Source organism: Sceloporus occidentalis, unplaced genomic scaffold (genome assembly GCF_023333645.1).
Source record: "Sceloporus occidentalis isolate IW3139 unplaced genomic scaffold, rSceOcc1.0.p SCAF_5, whole genome shotgun sequence".
Taxonomy (NCBI): domain Eukaryota; kingdom Metazoa; phylum Chordata; class Lepidosauria; order Squamata; family Phrynosomatidae; genus Sceloporus; species Sceloporus occidentalis.
Window position 1 is genome coordinate 22,396,503 of NW_028316985.1, and position 24,225 is coordinate 22,420,727.

The 24,225-nt window shown below is 40.0% G+C and overlaps 1 protein-coding gene across 2 annotated transcripts in view; it reads right to left on the reverse strand.

Moving 5' to 3' along the window:
- Nucleotides 1-951: 951 nt before the first annotated feature.
- SLC13A4 (solute carrier family 13 member 4) overlaps nucleotides 952-24,225 on the reverse strand; it is a 57,780-nt gene continuing 34,506 nt past the window's right edge. Inside the window, exons 8-16 of one of the 2 annotated variants that reach the window (XM_089527861.1) lie at nucleotides 20,873-21,063; nucleotides 17,828-17,947; nucleotides 10,043-10,144; nucleotides 9,764-9,865; nucleotides 7,979-8,076; nucleotides 7,262-7,392; nucleotides 5,781-5,942; nucleotides 2,187-2,324; nucleotides 952-1,873 (exon numbers count right to left, since the gene is read on the reverse strand). In XM_089527861.1, coding sequence (XP_089383987.1) covers nucleotides 1,736-1,873; nucleotides 2,187-2,324; nucleotides 5,781-5,942; nucleotides 7,262-7,392; nucleotides 7,979-8,076; nucleotides 9,764-9,865; nucleotides 10,043-10,144; nucleotides 17,828-17,947; nucleotides 20,873-21,063 — 1,182 coding nt within the window. In that variant the 3' untranslated portion in view covers nucleotides 952-1,735. The remainder of the gene's footprint in view (nucleotides 1,874-2,186; nucleotides 2,325-5,780; nucleotides 5,943-7,261; nucleotides 7,393-7,978; nucleotides 8,077-9,763; nucleotides 9,866-10,042; nucleotides 10,145-17,827; nucleotides 17,948-20,872; nucleotides 21,064-24,225) is intronic. The other variant, XM_089527862.1, reaches the window with a different exon arrangement.

A 24,225-nucleotide genomic window follows, 5' to 3' on the forward strand; every position in this document is an offset into this window, starting at 1 on the left:
CCTAATAGTGCAAGCCAGGCATATTTTATCTTTACAGCTTGCTTTCTGAATTCATCAGGGCTCAGGGACATTTCTCAACGGGAAAAAGAAGTGGTTCTCTTTCCTCACGACCCTTCCCAGTGAATGCTATGGTGCTAAAGGGAGAAATAATCTCAACGAGCCTGCAATGTTAGGCTGCAAGGAGGCCCATAATCCAGGGAGTTTTAGCTCAGGCAGCAATCTCATAATTATGAATGGAAAAAAAAATCCATCTGATTTGTATTTTGTGTTTGAGGATGTTTATGGAAATTGTCCATATCTTGGGAGAGTTGCAGAATCAGAGTACCCCCCCTCCACTCATCTTTTTAAATGAGGACCAATATCCTATATCAGAAGACATATCACACATGCATAACGATGATACATCTTCTGTCCAAACCCCCTTCCCTCCATTGCTCACTTTTTCTCTCTTGTATGCTACACAACATGACTGTTGCCTGGCTTGTATTGAGTAGAGAGAGTGTCAGAAAAGTATCCAGCAACTTTCTTATAGCTTGATAAAGAGCAATGACATTATCCTCAGAGACCTCTCAGAGGACTTCCAGGTGGTCCAGGAAAATGTTTGTCACTGTTTAATATAAGGGACACCATTTTACTACTATTTAATATATTTAATATATGGGACATTTAATATAAGGGACACCATTTTATTATGTTACTAAATATAATGGGACTTGAGCATCCATGGATTCTGATATCCGCAGGGGATCCTGGAACCAAATGCCAGCAGATACCACAGGCCCACTGTACTTGTTTTTGTCTATTAAGTGTGAACTTGCAAGGTGGGAGAAAGAATTAATGATTTTGTGATAAGGAAAGGTAGAAAAATAAATCCTGACATTGAACTGGACTTTTCCATATCATGCTTACAGTCACATTGGTCTTTGTGGCTTTAAAAAACAAGGCAAAATGACCAGGATAATATCTTTATTAGGACCAAACAAAAAGTTACAAAATAGTCTTGTTCAGTCTGGATCTTATGTTCAACCAAAATGGGGGTTGGGTGGGGTGTGTATTAGGGTCTATAAATGGAAGCCCCCAAAATACTAGGATATGACTTCAAAAATACACAAAATGTAATTTCAGAATTAAAATAGAAACATTTATGATTTCATGACTTGTACAATTTTATGTAGGGAGTAGGATCCTATCTGAACGGGTGTTTATCTTGACACACACATATGACCATGATACAGCCATTCCTCTTCCTTAGAACAAATGAATGAACTAATGGTTCCTTCTCCTTAGTAGATAACTAATATACAATTTATATTAGACATATGCAATTTTCTACATTTTAAACAATGTATGTACACACACACATACACAAATGCACCCTCTCTCACAAATATACAGGAGTAGTCTTGAAAACAAACTTTAAGTGTAAGAATATTACTATGAATTACATATAAGTAAAAGGAAGATGAGTTAAATATTCTACAGAGAGGAAAAATGGTTTTTCTGTGGAAGTAATGTAAAAGGGCTAGAAAGTGGGGAAAAACTGAAGCAAATCTGTTCTATTGCAGTCTTGAAAGATCAAGAGAACACTGGATGATAGAGAGATGATGATCCTTGAGTTATTTCTTATTTAGTTCTAGTTACTGGAATAATCTATACTCAAGTGTCTTCCTTTCTTAATATATGTGCAAATGTATCGCTCCATCTGCTATAATATAGCAGAGCTTGATAGTTCTGCCTACAGTGGGCCAGTGTTGTTGCCGACTATTGCCCAATCTGGAAACCTATTTAGCTGGAAGAGTTTAATTCCCCAAGTATTTATTGCCAGTGTCACAACTACTAGACCAATCAGATTGACTCCAAAGCCAGCTTTAATCTATAAGTAAAAAAAAAAGAAAAGAAAACAGACCTCAGTATATAACATCAGTTGGGGCAGTTCATCAGCCAGTTGTTAAGAATATCAGGCTATAGGTAGACATGGGTTCAATAAAGTTATAAGGTTATCAGTTTTATTTTCTTAAAGTTAGATCAGAAGTCACAACTTTGTGAAATTTGGGAACGGAAGAAGGTCATAGTTTAAATCTTACTCCCAAACAACTACAATGTCAAATTATTACTGTATTAAGTTGGAGATTGCCACATCTAATTGATTCAATCATAATTCTTGTCATATTGCTCTTAGTACTTACCATATCTTTTATCCGACAGTGGCCATAATTGAAGACAATGGCATTTGGGGGATTGCCCACTGGTAACATCACTGCAAAAGAGATGCACATGGTGACAGGGATCAGGGTGTACAGAGGGTTGATTTGCAGGGTTTCTGACTAGAGAGAGAGGGGGAGAGAGAAAGAAATTTGTGTTAATAGCTGAAGAAGGAAATTCCCTAACAGAACTGTGATTTCTTCAATTACAAAGCATGGGTGAGGAAACCTCCAGTGTCCCTCCATCCTTTATTATATCTTGCCTTTCTCCCAGGACTCAAGGTGACTTGCAACAAGACAGAATACAATGAAACACATATAGTTAAAAACATGCAAACTCAAGATTAAAACAGTATTAAAAACAATTGAATGAAAACCAATTAAAATCTTACTTTAAAACAGATTAAAAACAGTATAGCACCATAAAAATCAGTTTTGTCCAAATCAGTTTTCAGAAGCTTGCTGGAAAAGAAAGGTCTTAATCTGTCACTGAAAGGAAATCAAAGAAAGAGCTACCTTAACTTCCATAGAGAGGGAGTTCCGAAATGTGGGAGCACCCACAAAGAAGGCCTTCTCCTGTGTTCCCACCAGCCATGCCTGTGTAGGTGGCAGGATATAGAGAAGCACCTCTCTTTAGAGCTTGGGTTGGCTCATATGGGAAGATATAGATCTTCAAATAGTCTGGGCCTGGACTGTATAGTGCTTTATAGATCAAAACCAACAGCGTCGCAGCCAGGGGAACTGCGGCAATAAGGGGGTCAGCCAAATGCAACCTATGGGGATTCCCCCATTGGCTCAAATGGGATTGAGTGGGGACCCAGCACCTCTCCCTGGTATGAGAAAATTCTCCTGCACAGCACTACTCTTCTGAGATCCTCGAAAGGGAATGGCGAGATGTAAATAAATACATCATCATCATCATCATCTAGGAAGGTGAATGTTGTGCGGGTTATCTCAGACTATGGATCAAAGACAAGAATGGAATAGTCTCCCTATGACACTCAGGCTGGCCTTCTGTTAGTGATATGTGCCAGCCTAACACTGATATATGTATTTTATTGGTCATAACACAAGGAGAGATTCAGTATCTCTGTTGTGCAATGATGCCCACAAAATTCACCTGACTTTTGCAGGACCCCCTGATGTGGCCATTTATTGGTGGTAGAGAGTAGGGGCAGCAGGAAAAGAGCATCTGGCTATGTTCCTTATGTTGACACCATCCTCTGGGACCTCCAGAAGGCTGCTTTGGTGTTGTGAATCCAGCTGCAGGAACATACCTGGACACATCTCCTTCATCTCAGCAAGGTGACCCAGAAGGATACCATGCTTGAGGGTATGGAAAGCCACTGAGAGGTCCAGCAGAACCAACAAACACATTCCTCCTGCCTAGTTCTCATGTAGATCATCCAACAAGGTGAGTAAAGTTATCTCTGACCCTTAGGTAGGCCTGAAACTGGACGGAAATGAATCTAGATAATCACTGTTATCTATAAATGGCTGAAGCTGGGAGGCCACCACATAATTCAGTACTTTGCTCAAAAATGGAATGTAGGAAACTGGCTGATAGTTGTCTATCACAGGTAGGTTCTGCATCACAAAATAACTATACCCCACTAAATAGTGATCTGTCCATGGCAATGGGGCTATAGACAGTTCCTCCACTGCACCACCCCATCCAGTACAGAAAACACTGCTCAGAGTGTACCCAGAAGCATGACTGGGCCAAGATCACACCTGGGGCAGATCTATGGTTGTCATGGCAAGCAAGAAGTTCTGAGCCACTCCCAAGAGGACAGTTTCAGCATGGATGTTGAAACTGATCAGTACAACAACTCCAAAACCAACCCCAAGACCAACCCAGATTGCTCAGGAAGGGAGATGGTTGAGCAGCTGCATAGGTGGTACACCTACCAAACTCTCATCTGTCCTGGTCAACCACCTTCAGGTACACAAACATGAACCCAGAAGATTTTGGAATGGAATCCCAAATTACCACTGCAATTCTACCTCTCTCCCCCAAGTCTCCCCTGCTTCTGTGCAGAGAATCTCAGCATTAAAGCTGAGGGAGATTGACCCCCCCCCCCCAAAAAAAAAAAATCTGGCCAGGTTTCTCTAATACACACAAGTCTCTGTTCATCCAGAATCACATCCTGAATGGCAGTTGTTTTACCATCCTCTAAGCTGGCATTCCCTGGCAGAATTTTCAACTCAGGAGGGTTAGCCAAGGCTATTCAAGTGATTTCAGCTGGAGACAGTTAGCGAGCAACAAATACCCCGTTTCTTTCCCCACAGCATGTTACTTTCTGGCCTAGTGCAGACATAGGAAGAACAAGGAGGAGGCCATTCTGGCTATCCTGAGAAGGGAGTTCCAGGGACAGCCACCACTAAATCTCTCTTTTATGTCTTCACCAACTGTGCTTGCGATGGTGGTGGGACTGAGACAAGGGTCTCTCTTGGTGATCTCAGAGCCCAGGCTGGCTCACACAGAGAGATATGGTCTGTCACATAGCCTAGACCTTAGCCATATAGGGCTTTAAAAGTCAACAAGTAATATTAATTCCACAGTATTGTTTTTAGGTGGGCACTTGGAAGAAATGTTGCCTTTCTCCCTATTTTTGGAAAGTATGTTTTTGTAAAAGAATAATAACAAACAATGAAACAGTAATATGTTAGTAATGCAATGCCAACACGTTAGTCTTAAAGTAACAAGCAACATAATATGTGTTTTCAAAAAGTAACAACTAATGTTGAAGGGTTCCTTTTTTCCAAGTAATTTTCTAAGCTCTATTCTACCTTTGGTTGTGGATCACTTGGGTTTCAGAGAAGAGTTTTTTCCAGCCCACATGCATAAGCCTCTTGGCTGAACCTAGGACCTTTTTTATACATAAAGCATGCCCTTTACAACTGAGCCCTTTCCCCAAACCAAGAATCTCAAGTCTATTCAGGAGGGCTACAACAGCTGTGGCACTAGCAAAATGTCCAATACAATATTTATGGAATACTGTTGGAATACTAGGACAATATTGGCAGTGGCAATAGGCAAGTGTAGAGCCATAAGGGAAGTAAGACACTGAAGAAAAATGCTCAGAGCTGGCAGATTTTGGCTCCTTTCACACAACACAATTGTAGTTGTTTGATACTATTTTAATTCCCATGGTTGTACCCTATAGAATTCTGAGATCCGTAATTTGGCGAGACACTAGAAATCTCTGGCACAGAATTCTAAATATAGTACCTCACAAAACTATCAATTCCACGATTCCATAGGATGAAACTACGGTATTTAAAGTGGTGTCCAAGTGCTATAATTATGTAATGTGAAAGGAGTCTCAGTCTGCCTTTCCTCACTGCCACTGTGTGACTCTGGAAAAGTACAACCACTAGCACAGTACACTAATATGATTCTGGCCATTGCACATGAAAGTCTTCAAGTGTGCAAGAGACTGATGGATGCCCTAGCACCAGGGCTGGGAGTACTGAGTCCTGTCCTACGCTGTGCAAACCATATATTTTGGACACCTACTCAAGAAATCACTCTTAGTTATACTTAGAATTATATAATCCCCAAACTGTACTCACCATACTGCATAAAATAGGCAAGAAGATTGTTATGGTGGCTGGATTGCTAACAAACTCTGTTACTACAGAAACCAAGAGGCAGGCCAGCAGGCTGACAGCCCAAGAAGGAAGGCTACTCAGAGATAACATTTGCCGCCCAATCCATGTGGAAAGACCTGATGTCTGAAGGAAAAAAGACATTGGTGAAAGAGAGAAAAAAAGTTGGGATTTTCTTGTCCCTAGAACATCTTTTCCAGGCATGAATCCTCCCATTTGGTAAGATACAATGGAATGCAGCCAGAAATTCTGAGTTGGGCTGCACTATAATGATGGTGACCAGCACTGAAAAGTAATATTTTGTCAACACATTATCAATTAGGCTCCCAGAAAGTTATATGTTCACACAGAGAAGAAGCACAGCCCTGTGGGATCAATGGCTGATCTAGCCCTGCTCTGGGAGTCAAGCTGAGATGGACCCAAGGGTCGACCTAGCCTCTATGTACCTCCACGGGTGTAAACTCAACCACATAATTGACTTGATCACAGAATTAATGTTTCTGCAAGCTGGTTGCACTGCTATATGCAAAATGATTATAACAGTGCTGAAATCTACCAGTTCTACTGTGATCATTTCATGTCTGGCTACAGAGTCATAGCCAGACACTTCTCCAGTCCTGCCCATTCTCCATGAGACATGGAATAGCCATGCAGAGGGGCTTCAGGGACTGGATTGCAAAGGCTTTGAACACTATGTGGGAAACACCAACCTCTTCAATGCTTTGAAAATGACATATGTAGGCAGAAGGGAAACTTGTATATGCATATGTCACCGACAGTATGCTAGTGAATACCTCTAGTTCTAAAGTTCACCCCAACACTAAGTGTAACCAGGATACTCTTTACAGTGAAAGCCATGAAAGGATAAGCTGCAGAGCATAATTTCAGCTCATTGTCACTAGGGCATAAGGAGAATATAAAGACAGAGGGAGGCAATTCAATTGAGAATATATAGAAAAGGTGAGGCAATATCACCCATGCTAAATTAGCATTGTGGTATAGTGGGGTTGGAGAGAGGGGCAGCCTGGGGTCCCTTTCAAATGGACTGTCATGTTTACCTTTAAAGATAAAAAGGAGAGGAACACAAAGGAATCAAACAGCACATATCTGGTTTATTCTCACATAAACTTTTGTGATATCAATCCATATGGAGGAGTGGAGTGATGTCCATAGACACTCATGCTAAAAGAAATCAGTTAATCCAAAGGTTCCTTCATCATTCCCTCCCTTTCCATTTTCCATTTTTGTTTTTGGCCATTTTTAACATCACCCACTTCTGGCCGATAGCTCCAGACAGCTTACCCCTGAGGGAATGTGGCGCTTGTGAAGAAAAATCTCTCCTATTTTACAGAAAGAGACATTTTTGCCTGGAAGACAGACATTTCAGTGTGTGGTCTCCATTTAATCACAGAAGATTGTCTCAGATTTGGGGATAATTCTCTTACCTTGCATCCAGCTGCTAAAGCATAACCTCCCCCCACCAGGACTACAATCTCCCATGGCATTGTTTTCTCAAAGTCTTTCCAGGTGATGATTGGCTCCCCTGGATTAATGTCGGTAGAATTTGTAACATCTCCTGTAACAAAGTAAAATACATCTAGAACAAGTCTGCCCCTATTACTGGACCTCAAAGAGCTCTGCTCCAACCCTTAAAATATATAATTTTAAAAAAATTTAAAACCTTAAGTCCTTACTCAAAGTGTCCTTCCCCCAATAAACTTCTAGATTGCTTCATGGGTTTTTAAAAGGCCTGTAAGGCTTCATCCACAGTGCAGAAATAATCCAGTCTGACACCACTTTAACTGCCATGGCTCAATGGTATGAAATTCTGGGAAGTGTAGCTTGTTGTGGCACCAGAACTCTCTGATAGAAAAGGCTAAATGTCTCACAAAACTAAAATTCCCAGAACTCCATAGCACTGAGCCATAGCAGCTTAGTTGGTGTCAAACTGAATTATTTCTGCAGAGCGGATGCAGCATAAAACAGCTGGTTGTGAAAACATGGTGACATTGTCCCCACCTACTTTATAATAGGTGGCATGAAAGTCTAAGTTTAAAAAAATCCAAAAAATGTGGGGGAAGCCTGTGGGCTTGTGAGGCTGGAGACCAATAGTTGTTAATAAGGTTATGTCAATTGCAACTATATATATAAATCCTTTATACCTTTGTTTTTCTTTCCAAAGCATGGTTTCCTTGATGGAATCATGAAGAGGAGAAAACCAAGGAAAACAGAGACTGTGGCATCAGTCCGGTATCCTTTCCTAGAAAAGAGACATTGGCATCTTTTACAGTAGGCAGGAGAAATAAGCAACACAAGGATGCTTGACTCATATTGTTTCCTCTCAGTAAGGTAACCTCATATTTTAGTGTTTCATCTTAGTTCCTCCCAATGCTATGGCATATGTTACAGGAATTATGATGATTGATGATGATGATGATGATGACAATTATATCCAATGACAATTATATCCACAACACACTTATACGTAATGCTTTTGTGTGTTCAAAGCACTTCACATCCATTATCTAGTTATAATCCATAGAGCAACGAAGTAAACTAAGTTGGAGACTTCCACTTTATCACAGCTCATTGGATGGTGGACGAAGGCTTATAAAATCATAGAGTTAGAAGAGACCTCAAGGACCATCAAGTGAAACCTCCTGCCATAATTTGCAAATCTGATTCTTGAAGCATGTATCATTGAGGAAATCCTGTGGTCATGCCATGAATGGTGATGGGTGGAGGTCTTCAAAGAGGCTGGAGGGCCATCTTGCTCCAGCCTATGGCAGCTGGTGTCTTCCATGTCAGTGGGCCATGGGTCTTAGCCCAAACTGGGTCTTAGCCCAAACTCAAAAGGTGCAAACTGGCATGCTGAATCTATTTGGGGGATAGGGATCATCACCTTGGATACCTCCTATAAAGTTTGGACTACAAACAGAAATTTAGGAATGTAATTTTTTGTATACATATAATTTTGCTATCCCCCCCCCCCCAAAAAAAAAAGTTTCCAAAAGCAACATGGCTCCGGAGGACTATTTGCATCTTGGGACTTATTCCCCCCCCCCCCAATGCACATACAAACCATTTTCCCCATAGAAAACAATAAGTAATCTTGTTTCTGTTCAATATACCCAGCATTCATATGGATAAAATACTGTTTTCTACACTAAAAACCATATAGGTTTTTTAAATTAAATTTTATTAGTTTAAAAAGAAAAATACAGTGTATTAACTGACATATATACATCTTTCTATATTACAGTTATATGTTCAATTTATATAAATCAACTATTCCAAATAAATATATTTAGCATTTATGTTGACAATATTAACCTTCCAATAGGAAAAAAACCTATAAAGGATGGTCATCATTTTCTTTCTTTTCTTGCTACATTATTCTACACAACTTCTTTTTAACTTAGTCATATTAATTATTTTGATTGCCTCAAAAAATACAAAGCTTGAACTCAATACAAACGCACATGAAAATAAAACTGTGAGTACAATTGTCTCTTAGCCAGTCATTTTCAAGTAATTATTCTAATTCATGTAGTTCCACTTTTTATCACAGTAAGAGTGGAGGCTTATCCATCATTCTTCAGATTTTGTATCTGGTTCTCCCACCAAAGATTCTGATATTTTATCTATTTCAGCAATCTCTGACATTCCCAGTAGCCAATTATCTATTGAGGGCATCCTCAAACTGTTGTGATTCTTCATTTTGGGGGTTTCCCAACACTCATGAACCCCCCTTTTTGATATGTTTATCAAACATCAAATATTTTCTAATATTCTTTCCACCTAGAACAGCTTCATCCACTGACACAGAAGCCATCATCCACCACTGCTTCTAGCACTGGCTTTCTGCATAAAACAATTGATTTCACTAGAAACCCTACAAGTCTCCCTTTAATGGTATGAATCTTATGTTTTGTTGTACAACTTACTTTTCAAAGAAAGATGACCAGCCTGGTACAAATCCGGGCTCTCTTGTAAACCAGAGCAAAGTCATCAAGATGAAAAAGAATGCTGTCACCATCTCAGGATAACTGGAAGAGGCATTTAGAAAAGAAAGCATTTAATACTCCCTAGAACCAAAACTTTTGCTGCTTAATTCTATTCAGACTGTAACATTCAGCTCCTCTGTGATCTTTTTGGCCTTGCTGCTTGTTGGTTCCTTTGTCCACAGTCATACACAGGAAGGATAATCTGGAAGCTTCTTTTACCTTATATTTCCCAGTTTCTCGTATTCTTCTTGGATTCTCTTCTCGGACATCTCTTCGCGTTTGGTCTTCTTCTTCTTACTTATTGAACAAGTCTCTTTAAAACTGAGAATAATAAGAGAGGTGGAAACAGGAAGCATTAGATTATGGAACTAAAGCTTTATTTGCACCAGATAATCTCTATTTTCAGTATGTACTTTGTAGTTCACATACTGGAGGCAGCTGAACTACGTAATTAATAAGAAAACACATTGGCAAATGTTTGTATGTTTCAATGTACATCAAACAAAAAGAAATATATCCTTTTGCATATGCTCCAATGAAATCAGTGACTTTACTTCAAAGTACAGGGTACAATCTGTTGGACGTACCCTGTTGAAATGAATGGGATTTATTTGCTGAATAGTATGGGCTCCTTTTAGGCACGGAAGTTTTTCTTTACACCCAAACAAAAAGATAAGAGTCCTGATAGAACAGACTAAGGGCCTATCTAGTCCATCGTCCTGTTTCTCCAAGTGGTCCTAAAGATGTTTTGTGGAGAGCCTGCAAGTTAGTCATGAATGAAGTAGTTTCCTCCTACTTCTCTTTCTTAGCAACTTTGGACCAAAACACACTGCAGAAATAATCCAGTTTGAGACCACATTAACTGCTCTGGCTCAGTGCTAGGGAATCCTGGGAATTATAGTTTGTTGTAGCACCGATGCTCTCTGACAGAGAAGGCTAAACGTTTCACAAAAATACAGTTCCCAGAATTCTCTAGCATTTTGCCAGGGCAATTATAGTGGTCTCAAGCTGGACTATTTCTGCAGTGTGTTTTGGACCTAAGATCCTTTCACACCACACAGTTCTACCACGGTGATGCCACATTAACTTGTATGGCTCCATCCTAGGAAATTCTGGGATTTGCAGTTTAGGGCAAAGTATTTAGAATTCTCATCCAGAGAGCTCTAGTGTCTCACTAAAATACAAACTCCAGGGTTTCATAGGTTGAACTGATGGCAGTTAAAGTGGAATCAGAGTGCAAAATTGTGTAGTGCAAAAGGACCCTAGTATTCAGAAGGATGTTAGATCTTATCTTGGAGATAGCACATAGCCATTATGATTAGTAACCATAGATAGTCTTAGCCTCTATAAATTTCCCCAGTCTCTGCTCTATTTCATACACTTTAAATAAATGATATTAATACAGATTGATTTTCATATAATCAATTCATTGCTTTGGCTTCTAGAAACCTTGGATTAATGCCCACTAAAGTTTGTAATTTAACACTGACAGACATTTTCCTATGATCAATTGCATCTCATTGTTGCAGTTGATTTTACTGTTTATTGTTTCTCTAGTTGTTGTGAGATATCTTAGGAGACTTAATGTTGATGGGGAAGGATGATTTTTAAGTAAATAAATAAATTTTTAAAAACTCACTCTCCCAACATTTTTAGATAAACTAATAAGCCTCTTTATAATTCAGGGATAAGTGCAGCTGGTGGATTGCATATAGCGCCCGCAGCCTTGGCCCATTTGTTCTCAAAAGTAATTTGGAATATTTTTGTGTGAAAAATTGTCCCCCAGTGTTCAAGATTTGCTATGTTCCCCTGGCACATTTTAGGTCTGAGTGGGACCTTTTTTCAAACAGAAAGACACCCAGAAATTGACCTTCTGGTCACTTTCTGTTGAAACAAAGGCTTACCCTAGACCTAAAATGGCTTAGGATATCCATAATGTGTCAAAATTGCTTCTTTAAATAGCATCTGAGTGGGGGAAAGGGAAAATTTTGTTTTGGGGAGTTGGAGGACAGCAGAGAGGGCATTTACTCTAATATTTTCTTATTTATCTGTTCACAGAAAGGTCTTTTCCAATTCTGCTATTTAAGATGCTGTAGAATCCAAGAATTGAAAATGGAGGACCAATGCACCCCACAAGAACCCCTCAAGGGGCAGTGCAGCCCCTGAACTCCAGCAGTTGCCTATCTCTACTCTTATTGTAGTTGAGGACTTGGCCATGATAAATTATTTGGAAGGAAGTCACTATCCTAAAAGTTATTAGACATGCAATCATTGTGTAGCTCAGCCAAATGTAATCTAAGATTGTCTTGTCTAGCCTAAATAATTTACAGACATGACTACATTAAAGTTCCACCCCACTGTAACTGAGGGTTAAAAGTCAAAGCCAAACAACTTTGCTTTCCGTGTCGGTGAGTAAATTTTATGCTTCTCTGTAAGAAAGGCAATCACAAGTACATTACATGGTTGACCAGATTTAAATCTCATTTCCTTCTCTATGCAAATCAGGAGCATGACCTGGGATCAAGATTATCATCTTCATAATATCACAGGACTGGACTTCTTAATTTAATTGAAGTAGTTCCAAATATTCTTGCATTACAATTTTCCTTTTCTGTAGTATTGCTTTTATGCTGAGAGCTTGGAGAAAGTATTTTTTTTGGTCAACAATTTCCAGAATCTTCAGACAGCATGGGCACTGGCCATTCTAATGGGGAAATTCTGGGAGATTTAGACCCCAAAAATAACTTTTCCATGATGTGATCATATGTGATGACTTAGTGGTGCAATGCGTCAAATTCTTGCTCATTCTTTAAACTCAGTTGATGCCCTTGGGCCAGTCACAGTCCTTCAGCTTGACATTCATCACAGGGTTTCTGTGACAATACAGCAAGAAAAGAACTAAACAAGAACCATGCATGTCACTCTGAGAACCCTGGAGGAAGTTGTAGGCATGAGGGTAAAAATAAAATTAATAATAAGCTGAGTTATAAAAACTGCTTCAGCATTACAGAGGCTATGTTGGCATTTGCTGGTATGTAATAATAACGCAATAATATATCTTTGACCCTTGACTGATGGCTTTGCATGCCATGTGTCCCTGGCTCAGCCCTTCAGCAAACAAAGAGACAAGCTCCATGAGCTCTAAGATGGTCAACTGTTTATTTAGTGTTTTAAAAGCCCAAAGCATTTTGGCCACCCTAGGCCTTACTCAAGGGCTGAAAACAAATATAAAGACATTTAAGATACAGTATTTTTAAAATACTTTATATTCAAAATGTTATACATGAATGAAATGTTAAAATGAATGAATGTTAAAATGAAATACAGTATTTAAAAAATGTTTAAGAACCCTCATCAAACTGTGATTCAAAAATATCCATATAGTTCTAAACAAGTTATACATAAACAAGTTATACAAAAGAAATCACTGGCGTTGTGAACATTCTCCAACATACATAGAGATAAAGGGAACAGACACTGCAGTAGACCATCTTAGAGCACATGGAGCTTGTTTCCTCTTTGTTTGCTGCTTGGCTACATACTTTCAGTTCCTTACCTATCTTGGCTCAGTCCTTGACATTTGCAATATCTTGGATATCAGGAGGAAGAAATTGCTTTCTTGGCCTGTGAGTGTCTTCTGGCCAAATAAGGAATAGATGGATATTGTTTTAACTCTGTATTTGTTTGAGCTTCCAGAATAGGTGGTAAAAAAGACTTCTACTGGAGAATCTGAAGAATCATGGGGTTAATGGTCTTATGATCTAAGTCAGATATATCATGTCCGTTTTATTTTCTGCTAAGTGGAAAAATCACACAAAAATATGGCATTCTACAGTAATGTAGGATGTGAACTCCCCCTCCCCGTGTTCAGGTTTTTCATTCCTAAAGAGGCTTAGAGATGGTTAAACAGATCTATGTATCTCCTTGAGTTTAGGGGCCTGGAGAATAAAGTCCTTGATAGCTCAAGATCAGTTGAATACAACAATGGCCCTCCACATATTTTTAGATGGTGATTCCATAACCAATGTGAGGTTGAAGGCTTTCATGACCAGCATCCATAGGTTTTTTTGTGGGTTTTTCGGGCTATGTGGCCATGTTCTAGAAGAATTTGTTCCTGATGTTTCGCCAGCATCTGTGGCTGGCCTCTAGATGCCAGCCACAGATGCTGGTGAAATGTCAGGAAGATACTCTTCCAAAACATGGCCACATAGCCTGAAAAACCCACCAAAAAAACCCCAAAACAACTATGGATGCTGGTCATGAAAGCCTTCGACTTCACACTAGAAGAGTTTGTTCCTGATGTTTCGCTAGCAGCTGTGGCTAGCATCTGAAGAAAAAACCCACAAAAAACTATAAACTCTTCTAGCACGTGGCCACATAGCCTGAAAAACTCACCAAAAAACCCTATAAAAAGATTCCAAGATTCCATTACCCTTTACCATTGGCTATGTTGGTCAGAGCTGGTGGGAGTTGTAAGGCCACAATTTCCAGACCCCACTCTATATGCTTTATTTGTGTAGCCTCTTTTGCAGAGTACTCCACAAGGTTGGTGAACTGCAATTGTTGCTGGAGTATCTCTTTTCTCTGGTGCTTATTTATGTTTCTCACATTGTATTCCTGCTTGGCTTGATCACAAATCCCTTTACTCTTGAAAATGGCAGCTGGGGCCTAGGGAATAACATCTTGGAAAATAGTATTGTGCACAAACCTAGTTGAGGTTGTGTGGTTTGTGGAACCAAGCAGTGATCAGTTCCTAATGTAGGAGTGACCAAGTGCAGAGGAGCAGTGGCCAATTTTCACCTCCCAGTCCCACCTCCACATGCACACTGCACCCAATTAGATATAGCCCAAGTTACCTCTGTTTTTTGTTATATCCCAGCCAAAATAGTGAACAAATACATTTTCAAGACTTTTTTTAAATTTAAAAAAAAAATGGGTTGGAGTAGACTTTTCAAAATTGGTGAGACTTCAAGGGCCACAAAAATGTGGCTCAGGAGCTACATCCAGCTCCTCTCTAACTGAACAGTATCTGGGGAGAATAGGAGGCTTTTGACATGATGACTAATCTGTCTCATCAAGAATTCCTGCAATCTCCATTCAAGGCCCAGTTCTTTCTAGTCTCTAGATGTTTAATGTGGTATGCCAGATTATTTTCCCGCTAACTCATTCTCTACAGTTTCCTACCCTCCCACAACTTTCTGCCTTGTGCATTCCTTGTATTCACCTCCTTCACTTTTCCTACCTGCTTTAGGAATTATAGCCCCATCTCTAGCTCTGTGATGGGTTTGCCTAAGGGGCTGTGTCCAGAGACTCCTATCAACTTCTAGGTATGTCTGTGGTTGCTCATTGCCTACATACAATGTCATTGATGGACAAAGGTGTTCACTGCTACTTTAGATCAATATTACAAATGCTGGGGCATACGGGAGAGAGAAGCCTACTGGTCCCCAGTACTCTCCCAAAATGCATATGGGGCTTCTACTTGAATTCTGTTCCATAGGCTTTCTTCCTCCCATTTTCTGTTTTTACATGCCCTTCCCCATCAGCCGTGTTTGACAAAATATCTGCGGTGTATGTGTGTGTGTGTGTGTGTGTGTGTGTGTGTGTGTGTGTATAGTTCTTGGACTATTGCAGCACCAAGGTTCCAGTGTAATATATCCTTGAATGAACTGCAGTAAATAGGAGTCAGAGATTAATGAGCCTCAGAATCTGTTAAAGTTTCATAAAAGCTTTAATTCTGTTATGCATTTATTTTTTTTTAAAGAGAACTTTGTTAGTGGAAACTCTTGGAACTACAACCTGGAATGTGAATGCTCTTTGTGAAATAACTGTGGATCATGTCAGGACTTGCTGTGGGATTATACATGATTTCTGATTTATTAGAGCCCATTTTTATTGGGAAATAGAAAAGCTCAGGCAACGGAATGGAGCAATTGCATGTTCTAAGCCAGACATTGACAGGGTCAATGTCAATGAGAGGTCATTGCCATCATCTAGCTATTTCTGTACTAGCACAACAACCATTTCTTCTTTTAAAATAGTTCAAAAGGTGACTTACAAAACAGAAGAGCATCATTAATGAGCCAGTAGCGTGGACTGTCTTCACCAATGCAGCAGATGGCTGGTAGGTTAGGGGCGGTGTGAGTTATGATCATGGCAATAGTGTCAAAACCATGATTAGTGATCAAGAATATTTAACAGTTACCTAACTGTAGCTGTTTTATATTCACATTATTGCCACAATCATAACTCACCCCCCAATCTACTTTACTGGACATCAGCTGCATGGGAGGAAGGAAATCCTTTCTTCTGATGATGAGAGCATGGTTGATTGATGTTTATATCAGGTTTGTAGGGATGGGCCCAGAGAAGTTATTTGGTTAAGTACTTAGTTAAGTATAAACTGGATACAGGATTCTGGCCAATATTTCAATGCAGAAATATTTCCTATGGGGAAAAGGCAGTTTCCAAGGCAGAAAATGCTGTAATTGAGGACTTGTTCTGCACAAACTTTGTACGATGGTTGATCTGCCTATAAAACAGCATTTTCTGCACAGGATACAGCATTTCTGCATATAAAATAATATTTCTGCATATTTTCTAAGCAGAAAACACTGTTTTCTCTCTAAAACCACCATGTGTGATTTTTTTGCATAGACTAAGCGGCTGTAAAGATCGGTTTGAAATGCCAGCGTGGGGGTAGCATGGGGGTGTGGAGTTTGGCTGATGCATGCCCCAATGCCACCCACACAATGGCATCACACTGCCTGCCCAACCACCCAGCGGGCGGCATCACAGCACTTCTTTGGCACGGTGTTTATACAACGCATGCTGAATGGAGTGCCGAAAAGTGCTGTGGTGGCAGCAGGGTCACCTTTTTGCCGGCTCTAAGAGAAGCGGCATTTTGCCATTTCTTTTAAAGCTGGCAAAACACTGGATCAGGACCACAGCATGTGGTTGCTGCAGCCCCAATCTGGTGTTCAAAGAGCCGGCAGCAAGCTGCTCCTATGGGGCCATCTGTTTTGCCCCTAAGTCCTGAATTGTGAATGGGCTGTGAAAACTGTGTGATTGCTAAAGACTTTCTTGAACTGGGAAGAAAATGGATAAAATTGTTCATTTCTTCATTCGTGAAAATTTTTAGCAAAGAATTGTATCCTTAATAAAAAAAATAGACCATTAACTTAATATAAGGAAGGGAATACTTAATAGGCAAATTTGCCCATACACTGTCTGCATACAGAAACTTAGTGCAGCTAAGAAAACCAATTCTTTCCCAATCTTTTATCTCAAGAAAATACACTGATGTCTTCAAGTTCAACTAGTACAAGGTTATATTTCTGTTCTGAAAAAGTTTCTGAAAGAAAAAGGGCAGAGAAAGAGGAAACAAACTCATTTCATCCTGCACTCTCCTGTAAAACAGTGATTCAAAGATCACTACTTTTTAGATGATGTTAGATACGTTAAGACATGGGGAACCCTGGCTCTAATTGAGCCTTGGTGCTTGTATGTTAACAGGATCAAAGTACTATATTTGAATGATAAGTGTCAGAATGTTGGACTGTTAAATAGAAATGAACATATCTGTCGGTTCTTAATCCCCATCAATTTCACATGTTTATTCATAAATCCATTCTGCTCCGCTTTTACCTTTATGTGCAATTGTTTAAAAATCTGCATGAAAGTACGCATATAAACATTGTTTAAACATATATACAATATTTGCATGTACTTTCTCACAAAATACTCATTTCTAAATGTATTTATCCTAAAATATGTATTTTGATGCATTTGGGTACATTTTCTTTTGGACAATAACAGTTCTGTAAAAGTTGGAAAAATATGAAATCATCTACACATTCCTCCAGGAGGTGCAAATCATTTCTTAATACAAATTTCTCAAGAATGCCTAGTGTTAAAGGAACGATTCTAATCTTTGGGAAGATATGGTGTGGTCTTCTATTCCAAATAGGGGACTTTTGCACATATCCCGCATATTTCACTTACTTGCAACCCAGGAAAAGCCAGTGCATCCAGAACCAAGTTAGCACCAACATGATAAGGGAGATGGGTAAGCTGAATAAAAACCAGGTTCCAAAATTTACCACGTCAGCATTGGGGTAATGGCTGTAAAGAAATTTAAAAATATGCCTATTATAACCATTTCTTTGATGCTTTCTCAAGCATCACTGATGAGTCTTTTTGCTCTTACAGCCCACTTCAAGATACATTCATACTTACTGTGCGTGCCAAAAATATTCCAAAGATTATATGAAAGAAATATAGATAGAAGTATGCAGAGGAAGGATGCAGAACTGCAAGTAGCAGCTTCTTACTGAGGTACATATTGCATAGTGTAATAGTGGTATCCATCTATCTGTCTTGGGGGTGAGTGAGTCAGTAGCATAAGTTTATTCTTGTTTTTAGTTTTGTTTGTTTTGTGATTGTTTGTTATTATTGTTTGTATTCTAGATATATTGATAAAATGTGTTTGTGATTGTGAATATGTTTAATAGAATGATTTTTTAAAAAAATATTCTCCCTGTCACCTCTTCTACATGGCTGCTCTTTAACAAGAACAGCATAAACAGAAATGTAAATTTTGATCATGTGCTTCATTGCCATAAGTTGGAAATGATTTGAAGGCAAACAACAACAACAGCAACATGGAGGGTGCAGAAGTGATGAAGAATTGCACTGTGTCTTGACAGCCATTTGTGTCCAACAGGTTCTGATTTATCTACTCCAGACTGTGATGGATGGTTGCTTCCATATCAGTGTGGTGGTGAACCTGTCCTGGATTTTAGTCCAAATTTTAAAGAAGCTATTCAAGGTGCTGAACCATATCCTAAAATAGATTCAGAACCCTGAATGGCTCCTTAAAACCTGGTGTAAATTCATTACCTCACCTATTCAATGATGAAACTAGAAAGTATAAAGTGTAAGGTAGCCCTCCACAGAATTTGACCCCTGGCTTATATGAACACAAGTTGCAGATAAGACCTCTGTTCTATTTGGCAGAATGCGAGAGCTTTTGGATAAAGATTCTGACCATTGTCTTTAAATGTTGTTCTCCCTTTCATTTCCTCTCTTTCTTCATGAATCCTTAAAAGTACATTTGCATGCGAACATTCATAAAATCATCATTTTTCTTTTGAAGTAGCCTGGGCACGCCTTTGGCTTCATTAATTTCCCCTCTATTGTTAACATAATTTGCTACATTAAAAAGCATAATGATGTTGCACTTGAAAGATTATTACTTTGCAGGGGGAACAAATCACCCGAACAGATGGAGCTATCATGGACACAAAAGGATCCTCCCTCCTTCCCAGCCACCAACCCATTCCAGAGCCTGTAGTGATAAAGAATTAAGGAAGAATGTGCACAGAAATGGAAAAGAAAGCTGTTCTGCCTACGTACTGTTCTGATATGTAACAGAAATCAGCCAATTTAAATCCCCATTTAGTAAAGGAACACTCTGAGTAGCTTTAAGAAGGTCATGATTTCTCAGCTTCAGCAAACCATCAACAACATGGAGGCAGTATTGCCTTCTCTTAAGGGTTGTAGTGAGGGGTTTGTACTATAATATATCAGAAATATATGGATCATTTAGGCTAAAGTCAACAGAATTATGTCTCCTTTCCATCTAACTCCAAGGAAGGTGCTTTGGTACTAAACCACTGTCTGCTATCAGAAAGGTGCTCCTGGCCAAATCGAGGAAAAGGGATATATTCATTGCTGGATAGCATTACACTCCACCCAAAATCTCAGATGAACAATTCGGTGTACTTCTGGACTTATGTGGATGCTCAGTTTTCAGCCGTGGCCAGGAGTGCATTTTTATAACTAAAATTAATGTACCTGATGCATCCATTCCTGGAAATGTCAGATCTGACTTGACACATGCCTCGGTTACATCCTGTTTGGATGACTGTAACATACCTGTGTGGGCCTGTCTCTGGAAGCCATACAGAAATGTCAGCAGGTTTAAAATGCTGCAGCCAGGCTGCTGACCGAGACTGGTTACAGGCTGGTAACTCCCCCACTGAAACTGCTTCAGTGCTTACTGGTCCATTCCCAGGCAGAATTTAAAAAGCTGGTTATGAACTTTAAAACCCTATGCCATCTGGGTTCAGATTTTCTGAAAGACTGTATCTTTTCCTACAGGTCTACCCACAGTTTAAGATCCTTGGGGGAGAGCTTTGTATTGGTCCCACCACCATCACAGGCACATTTGGTGAGGATATGGGAAAGATGGAGGGTGGACTCCTTCTGGATGTTGTAGTCAGAGATGGGAGAGAGCCTTCTCAGTGGCAGCTTCATCCTCCTAGCTACATCAGGTGCTCTAGGCTTTATGGGAGCCACCTGTATGTTAGATTACCTGTGTCAAAGACAGGGGTGTAGCTACATCTAGCATTGCAGAAAGCAAGCCACCAAAAATCCTTTATACCTAGAACTCTAATATTTGTTGTATTTACATTCAGAGAGGTAATTTTACCTGTGCCTTTTCTTTGGATGACTTAACTGTATTTCTAATTGTTCAATTGAAGTTTTAAGTTACTACAATGCTAGAAATTTGGGGACTGAAATTTTTACTTGGATGGACAATGCCTTCATTTTCCCCCTCTTCCCCTTAATAACTGCACCCTCGTTTGGCATCAAGAGCCGCTGAAGAACTGGGTTTAACACTAAGACCAGATTCCTCACACTTGCAGCAGACACCCCTGCCAAAGTCAACTCAACTTTAGGCACATAGGAAGCTATCTTATTCCAAGTGATGACACTGGTCCATATAGTCCAGTATGGTCAACTTGCAGGGTTTCATCCAGCAGTTCATCCTGTCCTATCTGGAGTTGTTGAGGAATCATCCTGGGATGTTCTGCTTTCCAAGCAAGGTACCACTACACTGAGCTATAGCCATTTCTTAAGTTCGGCTTCATTTTACTTACATTGCCCCTTCCAGTTTCTTTAGGCTGCTATAACAAGATTATAAGTGTGTTTGACAGGGGCTCTTGGAGTGAGCTAAACAGCACTATGTACATTATTACTTACTTGTTGAAATACTCCAGGAAGATGAGGTTAGTGGAAGTACCTATGATGGTTGTGAGCCCCCCAATGGTTGCTGCGTAGGAAATACTCAGTGAGAGGCACTTGCAGACCATATGATCATGCTTGGATGGGTACTGGTGTTTACTTCTTAGGTCCAAATTCTGAGGCTGAGGTGGCAGGACAAGGATCTGTGCCTGTAAAAAAACCCAGATCATCTAGGTTAATAATAATAAAATAATAAAAATTTTATTTGTATACCACCCTTCCCATGATCAGGGCGGTGAACAGCACATCACAATACAACAATCATATACAATACAATAAAAACAAACTATTAAAAATACTAAAACCCCATCAACCAGCTACCATTGCTGTCGAAGACGGGGAGACTAGCTGGAACTTGTATCAGGGAATGCCAAACGGAACAGGAAGGTTTTTAATTCCTTCCTGAATTGGGCCAGGGAGGTGGCCGAGCTGAGCTCTATGGGCAGCGTGTTCCAGAGGGTCAGGGCGATGATGGTATATGCCCTCCTTGTTGTGGAGGCTAATCTAGCCCCTGGGACCCTGAGTAGTTGCTGCCCAGATGTTCTGAGTGTGCGGGGCGGAATGTATGGGGAGAGGCGGTCCTCAAGGTATCCTGGGCCCAAGCCATGTGGGGCTTTATAGGTTATAACCAACACCTTGTATTGTGCCCGGAAGCGAATGGACAGCCAATGCAGATCTTTAAGTATAGGTGTAATATGACTGGCCCTGGAAGTACCAGTGACCAGTCTGGCTGCCATATTCTGTACCATCTGTAGCTTCCGGGTATGGTACAAGGGTTGCCCCATGTAGAGCACATTGCAGAAATCCAATCGAGAGGTTACCAGAGCGTGTACTACCGTTTCAAGGTCTCTCTGGGCCAGGTATGGGTGCAGCTGGCGAATAAGCCGAAGCTGATAAGGTTAGCAGAAGACTTTTAGAATCTACAGAATGCCAGACCTACAGGCCAATAGGTAGTGAAACACAATTCCAAAATAATAAATAGCACCTTTGTGGTGCCTTAACAATGCTGCTATAGACATTGTACCTCAATTAATTATTTCATTGTCAGCCATAACAAAAAGGTATACTGCTTCTCATGAGGAAATTAGAAATTAATCTAAAACACCACCTCAAGAATTGATTGTTACAAACAATGATTGATGGTGGCTTTATAAATTAAATTAACATGTTACATGGAATTGAAAGAAAATAATCTTTCAGCTATGTTTGTGGAGGAAAGGATTTATTTATATTGCACAGAATCAGTATATTTTCAAAATAATATTTACCCTTATACATGATATCTACTTTTTAAAACCATAATTCTTTTTGGTTTCTGTAGTATATTGCACCATTGTATTTGTTTTGAAAGGGAAGCTATAACTCACATACTTGGGAATATGCCCCATTGAAATAAGTGGGAATGACGCCTGAGAAGATGCATGTAAGATGGCTCTTTTTAACACACCCACCTACTCACCCCTGCTTCCACACCCTAATCTAGTTTGATTGGCTAAATCTTTGGATTCAGCTATTCTTTCTCTTCTATGTCCCTATTCTACAAAAGCCCTAATTCCTCCTGTCTCAGATGAGTAGTCTCTGGCCAAAATCCTACTTAAGGCAAATGGAGTGGAAAGCTGGTATACTTATTTGAAGACTGGAGGATGGATGCAGAGAATGAGGATGGTCATCTTGGTAGTCTCAGCTCATGGGGTGGAAACTGCCCCCAGCTAGGAAAAATCCTTATATAACAAGGTACCACTTACCTCCTTGCATGAGTGTTCAAATGGTGCAATCCTTTGTGCAATTGAAGGCTGAATAAGTGTAGGACCACTACTGTGTTTCCTTCCCCCCATCTTTTTGGCCTTCATTTCTCCACAGCACCCCAACTTCCAGCATAATGGAGAAGAGGGTGCTCTCTGCATTGGCCGGGATACTGTGGGGACAGCCTGGTTCCAGAGCTGCACTGACCTCCTTGTGTTAGCTCAGTCCTCCATTTCAAAGTAGGACAGTTATTCCCATACATGTACTGCTATGCTGCCTCATTCAACCACTACATGTCACTCAGTTCTGCATGGTACCAGGGCTGGTGCTAAGTGGCACAGTGGGACATGTATGGAATGGAGGGCTCTTGATCTTCTGGGAAGATCTGGAGAAGAAAGTGAATTAATTTAATTTGTGTTCAGATGAATATATTCTGGGTTTGGCACCAAATGACTAAGACATCATCTGAACTGTTCACATCAGACTTGGGGATTGAACACTGTAAAGTCCAGATTCCTCATCAAGAAGAAGCAGGTAAGGTCACTTTATTTGTCCAGTGCAGACAGAGCCTATATGATCTATATCTTTCCACCCGTTTTTGAACAAAGGTGCTCATATCCTCAAACTGTACAAAATTTTAACTTCTTGCCAAACAGACATTTCCATCTTCTTAAAAAAATCTCCCCAATCTCCCAGTTTTACGTTCTCTTAGAAACTGGAATGTTTGCGAGAGGAGAACAGACAACAGTGGACAATTATATGTTCAATCAGATCGTAAACATTACTCTCTCCTATTTTTTTGTTGGCTAGGGATTCTGGGCTATGCAGGCTCCACAAAGTGACATTTCCAAGCTCTGGATTCTGAAGTAACCCCACAAGTATTAAAAAGAATTCTGTTCTCTCATTAGTCATGGGAAGTCAAACCAGAAAGATACTACAATAAGAACAGTTTTCTGTAACTAGAAAGTAAATGCACTATAGAAAGTCTCAGACAACAATACATCATTTATTCACATAATTACGGGTTTCCATTAAGGGGTTGTTAGACGCTGAAGAGAACTTTGAAAAAAACCTGGGGAATCTTCTAACTGAAACCACTTACCAGGTTGCTTTAAAACTAGGTGATGGTGACTTAAAACAGCCATGCCTGATAAAATTTATAAAAGTTTAGTCTGCCCAGAAATAGAACCTTTTCATGTGCCAAGATGTCTGCATTCTGAAGGCAGCTTATTTTCCCTGGGAACAAATAGGAGCCCTCTCCAATTCCCTGAAAACTGTTTAGTCAATGACAGAAATGAAGGATCAACAGTAATCAGGCTTCTGATCTGCACGCAAGGTCTGAGCAAAGATTCGGTTCAGACAGGTTTGGCCAAGAACTTGAATAATCCTCGGGACACGTGACTAGAAGGCCAGGGCAAATTTGGCTGACATTTCACCAGCAATTAAGTATGTCTGGAATGGTCTTGGGTAAATTGCTCTGCATCAGCCAAGTCCCCTGCAAGAGACACCACCAATGCCTGCCATGGAGCTATGATTTAACATAATTGCTTTTCAGTGCTTCCAACAAA